The 12,779-nt window shown below is 36.8% G+C and overlaps 3 protein-coding genes across 5 annotated transcripts; 1 reads left to right on the forward strand and 2 right to left on the reverse strand.

Annotated features, from left to right (window-relative positions):
* Window positions 1-949: 949 nt before the first annotated feature.
* Window positions 950-4,287, forward strand: LOC120016596 (protein DETOXIFICATION 16-like). 3 transcript variants are annotated; one of them, XR_005472005.1, is made up of 10 exons: window positions 950-1,408; window positions 1,661-2,205; window positions 2,339-2,425; window positions 2,533-2,589; window positions 2,672-2,910; window positions 3,048-3,166; window positions 3,287-3,315; window positions 3,434-3,889; window positions 4,006-4,147; window positions 4,230-4,287. XR_005472005.1 is itself a non-coding variant. In XM_038869437.1 (8 exons), the coding sequence occupies exons 1-8, from the start codon at window positions 1,046-1,048 to the stop codon at window positions 3,488-3,490; spliced, it is 1,554 nt and encodes a 517-aa protein (XP_038725365.1). In that variant the 5' UTR covers window positions 952-1,045; the 3' UTR covers window positions 3,491-3,641. The 3 variants fall into 3 exon arrangements, 1 of the variants encoding a protein (XP_038725365.1); XR_005472004.1 differs by having other exon boundaries at window positions 3,434-4,147; XM_038869437.1 differs by lacking the exons at window positions 4,006-4,147; window positions 4,230-4,287 and having other exon boundaries at window positions 952-1,408; window positions 3,229-3,315; window positions 3,434-3,641.
* A 306-nt stretch (window positions 4,288-4,593) lies between these two features.
* On the reverse strand, window positions 4,594-7,254 carry LOC120016597 (protein DETOXIFICATION 16-like). Its single transcript, XM_038869438.1, has 8 exons — window positions 6,929-7,254; window positions 6,058-6,602; window positions 5,890-5,976; window positions 5,744-5,800; window positions 5,413-5,651; window positions 5,207-5,325; window positions 5,033-5,119; window positions 4,594-4,937 (listed from the first exon to the last, which is right to left on the reverse strand). Exons 1-8 carry the CDS (start codon window positions 7,226-7,228, stop codon window positions 4,881-4,883), a joined length of 1,491 nt encoding a protein of 496 aa, XP_038725366.1. The 5' UTR covers window positions 7,229-7,254; the 3' UTR covers window positions 4,594-4,880.
* An 864-nt stretch (window positions 7,255-8,118) lies between these two features.
* LOC120016598 (cyclin-dependent kinase D-3-like) lies at window positions 8,119-12,765 on the reverse strand. The gene is made up of 8 exons (XM_038869439.1): window positions 12,493-12,765; window positions 11,499-11,797; window positions 11,309-11,417; window positions 10,986-11,111; window positions 9,525-9,760; window positions 9,125-9,448; window positions 8,651-8,786; window positions 8,119-8,527 (listed from the first exon to the last, which is right to left on the reverse strand). The coding sequence occupies exons 1-7, from the start codon at window positions 12,595-12,597 to the stop codon at window positions 8,729-8,731; spliced, it is 1,257 nt and encodes a 418-aa protein (XP_038725367.1). The 5' UTR covers window positions 12,598-12,765; the 3' UTR covers window positions 8,119-8,527; window positions 8,651-8,728.
* Between the last annotated feature and the right edge of the window lie 14 nt (window positions 12,766-12,779).

The following is a 12,779-nucleotide window of genomic DNA, read 5'->3' on the forward strand; positions in this document are numbered from 1 at the left end:
TCGATCAAAGTCCAATCATCATTGGCCATCGATTATCACTTGATTCGTCAAAAAAATTCTTGAAATTGCAGTCACCATTTGAAAAAGAGCTAGATCCGGCCAACTTCGATGACCATCAACATCACCAATCAACTCTACTCCACGGACAAGGCACATTACCTTTGAGGTTTTATTGCTTTTTTGATTATTTTTTTTTGGAAATTGGATCTGAATCTGCAGATAATATATCTGTTTCAGATATGTTTTTATATATGTTATCTGTTTTGGAACTTCAAACATATAACATTTATTTAAAGACAGATAACATTATGATAGATATCAAATTAATCGAAACAAATAAATATCACTTGTAGTTTGTAAAAAAAAAACGAAAAATCACCACAGAAACTTTCAAAAATAATGATTGATGATAGATCGAAGGAAAACTTCAAGTCCCGTAGTGAATATGATCAGATCTAGAAATTCAAACACCGAAAATATCCAAAATCAACAGGATCGCAAGGTGAATCATTATATAAATTCAAAATTGATGCAAGATTCATATTAGAAAATCAATTTCACGAAGAAAATTGGAAAGAAAAATATTCCCGACAGCTATAGTTGAGAAAGAGGAGCCTTCGTAAGTGAGAGAAGAATTTCTGTAAACTTTATGATTAATTTTTAAAATTTAAATAATTAAATTGAGGTTATTTTAGTCATTTAAAAAAATTAGGATAAAAAATTATCATTTTTTGGAATATTAATCTAAAGTACATGGGAATGAGAATTTTTAGAATATCTCTATTCGAACAAAACTTTTCCATAAAAGACTTATATTTAATTTTCCCTTTATTTTTTAAGGTTTAGGGTTATAGAAAAAGTAGTACTTAATAAGTTATTTTCTTTTTTTTTTCCCCTTGTTTTAACACACCAACACCATCTACAATTTATTCTTCCTATCAGTTTGCTTCAAGAGGTTTTTTTTTATAACTTTATCTTCCCCAAAGTTGGTCCCATAAAATACCAGAGCAACAGTTGGCAAATATTTGTCGTCTTGTCTGATGTGATGAATGGTGAGTTCAGGCATCCAACAAATATTACTCTAATCCACCACTTAGATGACCATGATTGCCCAAGTCCTCTTCTCTGTTTTTGGGTAGAGAAAATGGAAGGGGAAGAGCAAGATGAGTCTCTGTGTTCACCACTGGCTCAATATTCTACAAAAGATTATAAGACTACAAAGAGAAGGTTGATTCTTGAGGAACTGAAGAAGCAGCTATGGCTAGCAGCGCCTCTATTATCTGTTCATGTGTTACAGGGTTTAGCACAAGTGGTATCTACAATGTTTGTGGGTCATCTTGGTAAGTTAAGTCTCTCTAGTGCATCCATGGCCACTTCTTTTGTGAGCATCACCGGTCAAACCCTGCTGGTAAGTCTCTGAACACAGATTTACTTCCATTACTGCCTCTGAACTTGTGATTAGAATCTCAAATTAAGGTTCAAATGGGGTTTTATCAGAATCAACGCTTACAATCTATTAAGTCAATGCTAATTTTTGCAGCATGAATTTTTTTTTTCCTTTTTAATATTTTCCTTCAGTTTTCATCAGTGTCTTTGAATCAATTTATACTTGATGCTGTGAAATAATTTTTGTTCTTTATTGCTTCTGTTGTTTGAGTAGAGAGGGTTGTCAAGTGCATTAGATACCTTTTGTGGGCAGTCTTATGGAGCAAGAAGGTATCACATGATGAGCATTCACTTGCAGAGAGGCATGATTGTTCTTTTGCTTGTAACCATACCCCTAGCTATCATCGGTGCAAATACAGAACCCATTCTGATTGCTCTAGGACAAGATGAAAACATATCAAAAGAAGCAGGAACATACGCTCAACTTTTGATCCCCGGCCTTTTTGCATATGCGCTTGTTCAGTGTTTGATTAGATTCTTGCAAATGCAAAACATCGTCTTTCCAGTGGTGGTCATTTTTGGGATTACATGTTTGCTTAACATAGTTATGTGTTGGATTCTGGTGTTCAAAACTGGCCTCGGAAGTAGAGGAGGTGCCATTGCCATTTCTATCTCTAATTGGATCAATGTGTTGTCGTTGGCACTTTATGTCAAGTTCTCCCCTTCATGCGCAGAAGCTTGGACTGGTTTTTCAAAGGAGGGTCTGTATAACATCCTCAGCTTTCTAAGGCTTGCTATTCCTTCTGCATTTATGGAGTGGTATTTTCTATTTCTTCAAGATATATGTTATTAGGTATATGGAATAAACAATCTTGATATGATACAGTTTTTCTTTGATCAGCTTATTCCATGATCGAAATTTAGCTCACTCTTACTTTTGATGTTTGAACAGCTTGGAAAATTGGTCTTTCGAATTGGTAGTTCTTGTATGTGGTCTTCTTCCTAATCCACAGTTAGAGACCTCAGTGCTTTCTATATGGTTAGTCTTGAACTTCAATACGTAATTCTATTTCATGGAAGTTTTTATTGATTCTCTTTTAGGCATTTTCCGAGGTTAATTCTAACTTTCCATTATGTATTTCTTAGTCTTAACACAGAACGAATGTTTTTCATGGTTGCACTTGGCCTCGGTGGTTCTGTGAGGTGAGTAAAAGAAATTGTGCTCTATGGTATATTTACAGTATATGTACTATTTAAGTGTACTTTTGACGTTCATAATTTACAGCATTCGGGTTTCAAATGAATTGGGAGCAGGTCGTCCTGAAGCAGCACGTTTAGCAGTATATGTTTCCCTAGCCACAGCCATTTCTGTGGGTACTTTGTTGGGGGCAGTCTTCACATTGATGCACAACATCTGGGGCTATGCATATAGCTATGAAACTGAAGTGGTTAAATATGTAGCAGCAATGGTTCCATTTGTTGCCGTAATTATCCTTTTGGATGGTCTGCAAAGTATTCTTTCAGGTTTTCTCATACTTCATCACTTACAAAGAACACTCCACAACCTTTTTCCTCTTAGTGTTCTTCTTTTTCCATACTTACAAATTACTGACAAAATATGAAGATACTAACTGGCAGCGTTTCTCTATGCAAACGTTTAGGTATTGTGAGAGGTTGTGGTCGGCAGAAGATTGGTGCATATGTCAATCTTGGATCTTATTATTTAGTAGGAATTCCATTCGGGATCTTGTTAGCTTTTGTGTTTGACATTCGTGGAGAGGTAAGGATACCTTGTTCTTTCCTTTTGTACTCTTATTTCCAAGTCAAAATGATCTAATAAAGGGTCTTTGGCTTGGGGTCATATGCGCAACCGCTGTTCAAATTCTCTCTCTTTTGATAGTTACCATTCGCACAAACTGGGATCAAGAAGTAAGTTTCACTAAGCTTCTGCTCCATTTTGTTGCTGATTTTTCATTTTTTAAAGTTTTGCAGCAACTGTGTTTTTCAGTTATTACTGTTGTTATTGTAACTGTAAATATTTGTGTAGGCCAATAAAGCTACAGACAGAGTCCATGACTATATTCCTGTGGAGAGGGTGTCATGAAGCCACAATTTGGCAGACTTTTAGTAGGTACTCTGTAGTTTCTCCTCGTAACGGGGCGTGTTGGATTACTGGGGATGGTTTCCATAGAGAAGTATCAGAAGTAAATAATACTTGTAGGCAACTACTCGACAATGTAGCTGGTTTATTTGAATATATCATGTAACGTTGGTGAAACTGAAAATTTATTAACCAGTTCAGGTTGATCTTAAACACCATGTGCCCGCTACAATGCCTATTATCTACTCTTAGACGAGTAAAGTCCAACTGTTTAAGTTGCCTTACTAAGCAGTAAGCAGAAAATAGTTAGTTGTATGCAGTCTTCGAACTTGATCCCATAATGTGGAGCTTGCACCTTTCAGTCATCAGCATAGCTTGATCCTTTCTAACGAGAAGAAAGTGGTAAGAACAAACATAACTTCTTTGTCTTGTGAAAATCAACTAGAGATTGCAGCAATATATTGCAATTGTCGCAGAGAGCCAATAATAGCGCTAGCCTATGGTTGCCTGCAACACAGGTTTGTCTTCCACAAATGGTCCACCGAATTACCCTGTCAGTTGCAGCATCCTGTTCACCCAGAGCACTCCCTCACTCTCTCCACGCAAGATGCAATGTCTGCAGTGATCTTTGTCGAGGCCCTAAGTGACATGTTCCTCCAGGTTAGATGTGCAGTATTACCATCTCTGACTAAACATCGGTGGCACGAGCATCCTCTTACACTTACCTTTTCTATTGAAGCAGGCTATAGTGCAGATTCGGATGAGGAATTCTACTATGACGTTTACGAGGAACTAAGAGAGAAAAAAACTGGTACTACTATTATGCAGACTGCCACTGGCATCATCTGCAGCTAAACTTCTCAACAGAAATAGAGCCAGACTCAGATGAGTGCTACTGCGATGCTTGTGAAACCAAAAGGATCCAAGAAACTGGGTCTACAACTGTCTGCAGTGTGACTATGTTACCCACTTAGGTTGTTTGTCTGACTAACATAGAAGAAATTAATCTACAGTAATTAGAGTTTGTTTGCTGATTCTCAGTATTCTGCTATTGTACTGTACTACTGAAATGGAGGATACATATACTTTGGTTTGCTGTACTAGTGAAAACATTAAATTGACCTACTCTTGTATTTCTCAATAATCGACTCAGAATAGAATCTATGGTGCTTTGTTTCACATATCACCATATTTAAACATCAAAAGACAATTTGGGAACAAACAACGGAAGACAAAATTTTGTCAACCAAAACTATTAAGTGTAGCTAGACAAGAAGGTCGTGATCAACTACATTTATTCTTGACTTTCTGGTGCTACTTTGATGGAATCATCTCCAATATTAATAGGTTGATAGGCAGAGAGTTGTTGAATGAAGAAATGCAGAAATTTGTGTCACGGCACCATATCCACTGTAGCTTCTCCGTGAACTGTGTCTGTAGCTTTCCTGGCCTGGATCCAGAAAAGAAAAGAGTAAAAACAGTCGGTTCTTTTTTCTTTTGAAGGAAACACAACAAAATAAGGAGTAAGAGCTGAATGAAACTTACTTCTTGTTCCCAGTTAGTGCGAATCGTAACGATAAAAAGAGCCACACCTTGCACAACAATTGCACATATGATCCCAAGCCAAAGACCCTAAACCAGAACTTTCTTTCTTAGAGATTGTATTTCCAATAACTTGCTCACATTAGCGAATTTAAAGAGAAGAAACAATATTAATACCTTCCCGCCGAGGTTGAATCCAAAACCAAACAAGATTGCTGATGGAATACCCACTAAATAATAAGATCCAAGGTTGATATAGGCACCAATTTTCTGCCAACCACACCCTCTAGCAACCCCTAAATGTTTTCCAAAAAAAGAAAATCTTAAGTACCAACTCGAAATGTTTATTTGGCCTTGGTAAGTAATGAAGTTTTGAGAAAAACCTGAAAGAACACATTGGAGACCATCTAGGAAAATAGACATGGAAAGAAATGGAATCATTCTTGCCACATATTCAACTACTTCTATTTCATTGCTATATGTGTAACCCCAAATGTTGCGTAGCAGCATAAAGACGATAACACACAAAATTCCCTCGGATATTGCCATGGCCAAAACAACATATGCTGCCAATCGTGCAGCGTTAGCACGCCCCGCTCCCAATTCATTCGAGACTCGAGTGCTGTAAATTATGATCATCAAAACTCTTCAGTAGTTTGACCAAGAAGAAACTTTATCAGTTAACATAGTGGTTATCACATATAACTTACTTACCTCACAGCACCACTGAGGCCGTATGGGATCATAAAGAAAACTATTTCTGTGCTGAGGCTGAAAACATCGAATGGAGATGAGAGAATTAACAATGAAAAAGTACATAATTTAACCAGATTGTGGTGATTATTGAAGTTTGAACTAACCATGTAGAAAGTACAGAAGTTTGTAATTTTGGATTAGGAAGCAGACCAGATATGAGAACTACCATGTCGTACGACCACATTTCCAAGCTGTCCAATGAAGTAAAATAAGAATTTCATAGACAAAATACTTAATAGAAAATCTGAATATGAAGTTTTAGGAGACCATACCACACCATAACAGCAGAAGGAATTGCAAGCCTAAGAAAACTGTAGGTTCCATGTAGAGCCTCCTTTGAAAAGCCAGTCCAAGTTTTTGCACATGAAGAGGAGAACTTGACATAAAGTATCAACAACACCGCATTGATCCAATACGATATTGATGTAGCCATGGAAGCTCCTTTATTTCCAAAGCCAGTTTTAATCACCAGAATCCAACACAGGAGGATGTGAAACAGAGTTGAAATACCAGAAAAAATGAGCATTGGGAAGACAATGTTTTGCATCTGTAAGAATTTGACAAAGCACTGAATAAGAGCAAGTGCAGAGAAGCTTGGAATCATGAATTGTGCATATTGTCCGGCTTCATTGGATATCTCTACGTCCTGGCCCAAAGCAATCAAAATCGACGATGTGTTTGCTACGACAAAAGCTATTGGTATCGTCACAAGCAAAAGAACAACAATTGCTCTCTGCAAGTGAATCCCCATCATGTGATACTGCTTTGCTCCATATGCTTGTCCACAAAATGTATCCAATGCACTTGACATCCCTAACTATATTCATCGGAAAACAAGAACAGAAAAATCAATATAGTCTCCGCGTCAAATTCATCATTGAGAATTTCAAAAGATTTACAATGTAAGAACTCCTAAACCCCAAAATTTATCCAATAACTATTCAACAAAAAACAAGAAGAGCAAAATCAATATAATCATTTCAAAAGATTTACATTGTAATTAAGAAGTCCCAAACCCTAAAATTCATATCCAATGAACATGCCATCCCTAACTATTCAATCAGGAAAAATCAATATCGTCTACACAGCAAATTCATCTTGGAAAAAGATTTACATTGTAATTAGGTTTGAAGGGAAACTCACCAGCAAACTATAACCAGCGACAGTAATAAAAGAAGTTGCCAAGGAAGCACCAGCAAGACTTAACTCACCAAGATGGCCAACAAACATGATAGATATCAGTTGTGCTAAGTACTGTAACACACTAACGGTCACAATAGGTCCTGCCAGCCATAGCTGCTTCTTCAGTTCCTCAAAAAACAACTCTCTCTTGCTACCCTTTTGGCAGTTCATCTCTAATTTGTTGAATTGGATTTCATCTTCCTTAATCAATCGAAGAAAGGATGATTTCCAAGACAAATTGTTTTCTTCTCTAATCCCCATTTCTTTGCACAGAAAGAAAGAGACTTTTTTTTTTTTATTATTATTATTTTTGGTGGTTTGAAATGAACAATTGCATTTATGATTTTATGTTCATTTCTGGTTACTTAATTGCCTGCAAATGTTTGGTACACCAAGACCCGTCCATCGGTAATAAATAGTAAAATTTTCTCATTTTATTTATATACCATATTTGAATTTACCACAGATATGCATGAACTGTCTGTCACGTTGAATTTGAATTTACCATATTTCATTTTTTATGACATTTAAATTTTGATTTTCTCTGAAATCTTGTGCATTTTACCTTAACCGTAGTTGTTGGATTATTCACTTCAACTATTCCTTCTTCCTTACGGATGGATCCACAACGGTGCAAATTCTGTCAGTCCATCAAATCAATTACTTTTTGATATAAACATGTTTGAAGTGCTTTTCTTTGATATATATAGATGCATTTTGACATCTCTTCATCTGCGAAGAATGATCTATATAGGATAGAGCTCACTATAATTCCATCGTCGTTTTTGTTAGCTTTTGTTTTTCACTTTGGTGGAAAGGTAAAAACTCTAATTCTTCTGTTCTTGCATAACGTGCTGTTTCTCGGTATTGTTAACACTTTCAGTGACTGAAACTTTCTATATTGTTAAAATAGGGGCTTCGGCTGGGAATCATATGTGCACTTTTTCAATCACCACCATACGAACCCGGTGGGAGGAAGTGCTGTAATGTTCAAACTCAGTTCTACTTTTCTTTGTCCACAGCATGCATCTGCTGCTTTGTGCTCTAGGCTCGAGAGGCAACAGAGAGTGTTCCCTTCCACAGTACCAACGAATACCAAATAGCAGGAAGTACCAAGCAGTCTAATACAAAATCTGCTGACGCAGTTGCAGTAGTATGATAAAATAAGAAACCCAGAAATTATTTGCTCTGTTATCCATACAAGTTATTTTGTAATCTCTTTATAAAAGTAACAGCATAGAGTGCCACAACAAATTGCTTTTAACTAAGCAACTATTGCATGCTATTGTTGCTGTGAACTGTCTCCACTAAAATTTTTCCAATGCGACATCGATGCTTTTTGAGTCTTTCCATACAAAAACATAAGGTAGATTTCCACCAGAATTTATGCTATAACTAAATTATTATCTGAAACTATTCTCCAGCACAAATACCGTAAAAAGTGCCTCCAGAATTTAGCCTTCTAGGGCTACCGGGCTATTGTACAAACTCTCTCTTTAAACGTCAATAATGATCACCCTGCCCCCACCCCATTTTCCACAATTTCTTAGAGCCCCAAACCTACAATACATGAAGAATGATCTTGTTCAGCTACAACAATATTTGCTGCTTCTTCGTAAAAACAAAAAAGATAATAGCCAAAGGTCTTGCACAACCGAAAAGCATCAAAGAGCGTCTGCCTACCTTGGAAATGCATGCCCAGCAACTATATAACCCTTGTACAAATGCCAAATCAGGGAATGAATACAACTTGTATTGCACTTATTCCGGATGCTGGAATTCAAGATCCAATTTCCTTTTCAGATGAGATCTGTCAGCACTGCAGAAGCAGAAGACAAAGAAAAACTTGGCAATTTTGCTTATATAAGAAAAGAATCAACCTTGTCTATTATTAGAGTATGAAATAAGCCAATGCAAAAGGCAAAACATATTCTACCATGTTAAACGTCGCATAGAAGGTGAAACACCAGATTAAGAATGTCCAAAAAATTCCATATTCTTCTTCCCCACTATGAGAAGCAAGTAATTATAGGGTACCATTCACCAACCATATTTTCAACTATTATTTCTATACAAGTGAAGTGAGTCGACTACATGCATGTTTGACAAATTTACAAAAGGTCTAAAGCCATTACGAAGCAATTATGCCAATTTTACCTGTTAATTGTAGGTCTATTTGGAGGTTTTGAACCAAAGACGGAAAAATCAATTGACGAAGGCACATGATCATTCCTGCCTATATGTCCACCAGCTACCTGTCTGACTTCACCAGCATCCTCACCAATCCTACCACCTTGGTTTGCATTCCCACCAAACCCCTCACGTTCTGGCATCACTCTCCTCGACTTTCTTGGAGGAGATAAAACAGTAGGAGCCTCCTGAGGATTAAAATCCGAAGCCCTAGAATTGACAGATTCCCTCTTAGGGGCAGGTCTTGGGAGCTTAGCTGGATCTGTAGGAAGAGGTGCTGATGAAAAGTACCTAAACAAGGGAACCAACATGAGAGAAGGAAAACAACAAATGACAGTAGATTTTCAAATATTTATATTTTGTGGACCTGTGTTCTAATGCTTGCTGTGCCGAAATTCTAGCTTTGGGGTCGTAAGTAAACATCTTCGATAACAGATCTAAAGTATCATCACTAGCCATTGGGAACAATGAACGTAAAGGAGGCACAGGAACATATTGGTATTCCACATAATCAGGAAGAAATACTAAATCAGGCCATTGAGAAGATGTTGGAGTCCCAAAAGCTGCAAATATCTTTCCTAATTGATCAATGTCGCTTGACCCCTGTTAAGACATCAAAATATGGGTGTATCAGAGAGATCATGTCATACAATGAGAAAATTTGGATGTAAATCCAATTCAATAGTCAATTCTAGCTCCATGGGCAATCAGATGGATAAGACCTATTCCTAAATCACAAAACTAAAAGAAACCACGTTGTATCAGCAAACAAGGGGATGGTGATATTTGAAAATTGAATCAAGAGACAAATGAGGAAGGCCATGACAGTGTAAACTGCGAAAAAGCAGAGGTATAATGTCTGTCAAAACGCACTCAGCATCAGATCAGACTGAAGAAGACCAATTCAGTAGTCAATTCTGGCTCCATCGGCAATCACGATTGATACTAGACCTATTCCTAAATCATAAAATTATAGTAAAAACCTTTCGAGAAAAGAGACCAGGTTGACAGCAAACAAGGGGATGGTGACATTGAAAATGAATCAAGAGACAAACAAGAAATGCCATAGCAAACATGGAAGTGTAAACTGCCAACAAGCAGAGGTACAATGTCTGTTCAAACGCACTTTGCATCAGATCAGACTGAAGAAGGGCAAGTAGGTTAACCACCCATCAAAAAACCCTTTCCAGAAGGCGCTTGTCCAGCATCAAAAATCTCATCTCTAACTTTCTCGAGAAAGTATCAGATTTCGCATAACCCAACCCAAACCTACTTCTTTATTGTGTTGTAACAGAATACACTAAACTGATAAAAGTGACTTTCAACTTTTAGTTTTATGACTCAGTATGCATGCAATTGAACTTTTAACAGACAACATCAAATACTCCAGCTTAACGACATCAAAACATGTCAGGCACTCCACAGCAAAGCAGACAGGTGTGAAATTGTAAATCAAGAAATATGACTTCTTTTTTTGTGATCCAAAATCCAAAGCATGTTATACCGAATTAAACACAAAGAGCTATAATGGAAAATTTTAAATTAGCTAGAAACATATAAATGCATACATGAAAAAAAGAATAAAATGTGGAGAATCTAAATCCAATAGTGGGCCTCAACCCTATAATTTCCTTTTCCATTCAAATCCATATAGTTAGTAATGCATCTAAGCAGGTAAAGGGGGAAAAGTATTGAATATGTAGTTCTTCTTAAAATTCAGACGCAAATCCATATAATTAGTGAAATCATCAAAAACAGAATCAAGAATTTTTTAGCAGAACATAGTAGCAGTTCCACAAACTGGTCATCATGACAAATATAGAGTGACCTGTAGAAATGGTCGTCGCAGGAGAAGTTCAGCAAATATACATGCTGCAGCCCAGACATCAACTCCAGCACCGTACTGCTTGGTGCCAAACAACAGCTCTGGTGCTCTATACCATCGAGCAAAGACCTAAGCATAAATATGATAGGCTTGTAAGCCTTCAAGTAGAAATTATAAAACCATGAAGACAAATCATGTAAAATCAAGAAAGGGATGAAACAAGAACGAAACTCTATTGACTATCCCCAATAACAGAGTCCAAATAGATGCCAGTACACTAGCAATTTCAGACATAAAAGAAACACGTGATCATGCAAGAAGTATACCTGATGAGTAAACTTGCGATCTGGGCTACCAAAAATACGTGCTAAACCAAAATCAGCAAGCTTGAGCTGTCCATTGGATCCTATTAACAGGTTGTTTGGCTTCATATCCCTGTATGCACAGTATCACCACATCAATGACAAATCTGACAAGTAAACCTTTTAAAGTAGCTTCACAGCATGAGGGCAATACCTATGTAAAACCCATTTCTTGTGACAAAAAGCAAGCCCCTTCAATGTCATCTGAAGGTATGATTTTGTGTCAGCAGGAGAAAGAAATATATTCCGGTCACGAATAACAGCTTCAAGATCAGTCTCCATGAACTCAAACACTAGATGCAAGTTCCCCTTGTGAGGAAAGGCATCAGTCAATTCAATGATATTTGGATCTTTAAGCTCTTTAAGCAGTTTAATCTCTCTAAGGGCTGTAAAATTCACCCCTTCCTTTTGCTTCCCAAGACGAATTTTCTTGATGGCAACCGTCTGTCGAGTCTGTGCATGCCAAAAACTGATTTCTTAGAAAGAAGTCGGAGCAAATATTCTCTTCACCATTCCAAGTTCAAAGACAAAATGGGTATCAATCTCCAAATCCAGTCAATAAGACAGGAGACCAAAATTTTAAAAGAAAAGCTTCTTTCAAGTTACAAAAGGTGGGTATAAAATTTAGTCGACTACTAAACACAAGTAAGGGTACATATAAAAATTCAACCAGGCTCATTTACAAGTAGCAAAAGTCTCCAGCAGTAAAAATTAGGGCATTGCTTAAGATTAAAAAAAATAATAACAAAACTTTACCTCTACTCGATTTTGGACTCTTCATCTTCCTCAGATTGATGGGTGATTGGAACCATAAATACAATATGCTACCTTGAACTATTCCTCTTAACTGTTCCTTAGTTATATGCTACCTTGAACTATTTCTCTCAACTGTTCCTTAGTTCAATTCTGATGCCTACTTCAATAACACTGAATTAAACAAGATAGAGGAGTGAAATCACCAAAGATTTTGTCTTCTCCCAACCTTTTCTTCTTTCCTCCCAAATTTCTCGCGGCAACCAAACACAATTTACTTCAACTACTATCAATGTCATTATCCGTCTCTAAAATCAAATAACACATACATATATCTTCACAAAAAAAAAAGATTCTACAGAGAATTAATTAACCAGAAAAAAAATTATGGATACCTGAGTATCAATGGCTTTGTAGACAACTCCATAAGTACCTTCCCCGAGGACTTCACGCTTCAGGTATCTATCAGCGACTTTCTTTGCCGGATCGTTCTCTGACATTGCAGCTTCTGTTTATTAATATGATTTCACAATCAAATTTTGAATTATATATCTATCGAGAGTTTTCTCATGAAATTATTTTTCATACACAATCCGAGAAAATCAGGTTTTCATCGAGGGCATGCGTTCCCTAATTACATACAAGATAAAAAGAAAAAGGCCAGCGTGAAAGGAGAAGTGCG

Source organism: Tripterygium wilfordii, chromosome 15 (assembly GCF_013401445.1).
Source record: "Tripterygium wilfordii isolate XIE 37 chromosome 15, ASM1340144v1, whole genome shotgun sequence".
Taxonomy (NCBI): domain Eukaryota; kingdom Viridiplantae; phylum Streptophyta; class Magnoliopsida; order Celastrales; family Celastraceae; genus Tripterygium; species Tripterygium wilfordii.

Bases quoted from the DNA above. Each gene is read 5' to 3' on its own strand.
- LOC120016598 (XM_038869439.1), bottom strand. From the start codon at position 12,597: ATGTCAGAGAACGATCCGGCAAAGAAAGTCGCTGATAGATACCTGAAG. The intron at 11,798-12,492 runs GTATCCATAATT...TGGCATGCACAG, and splicing joins ACAAAGCCATTGATACTCAG to ACTCGACAGACGGTTGCCAT. The intron at 9,761-10,985 runs GTCACTCTATAT...ATGTCTTAACAG, and splicing joins TGCGACGACCATTTCTACAG to GGGTCAAGCGACATTGATCA.
- LOC120016597 (XM_038869438.1), bottom strand. From the start codon at position 7,228: ATGGGGATTAGAGAAGAAAACAATTTGTCTTGGAAATCATCCTTTCTT. The intron at 6,603-6,928 runs GTGAGTTTCCCT...CGATGAATATAG, and splicing joins TCGCTGGTTATAGTTTGCTG to TTAGGGATGTCAAGTGCATT. The intron at 5,652-5,743 runs GTAAGTAAGTTA...CATAATTTACAG, and splicing joins GGCCTCAGTGGTGCTGTGAG to CACTCGAGTCTCGAATGAAT.
- LOC120016596 (XM_038869437.1), top strand. From the start codon at position 1,046: ATGAATGGTGAGTTCAGGCATCCAACAAATATTACTCTAATCCACCAC. The intron at 1,409-1,660 runs GTAAGTCTCTGA...TTGTTTGAGTAG, and splicing joins TCACCGGTCAAACCCTGCTG to AGAGGGTTGTCAAGTGCATT. The intron at 3,316-3,433 runs GTAAGTTTCACT...ATATTTGTGTAG, and splicing joins GCACAAACTGGGATCAAGAA to GCCAATAAAGCTACAGACAG.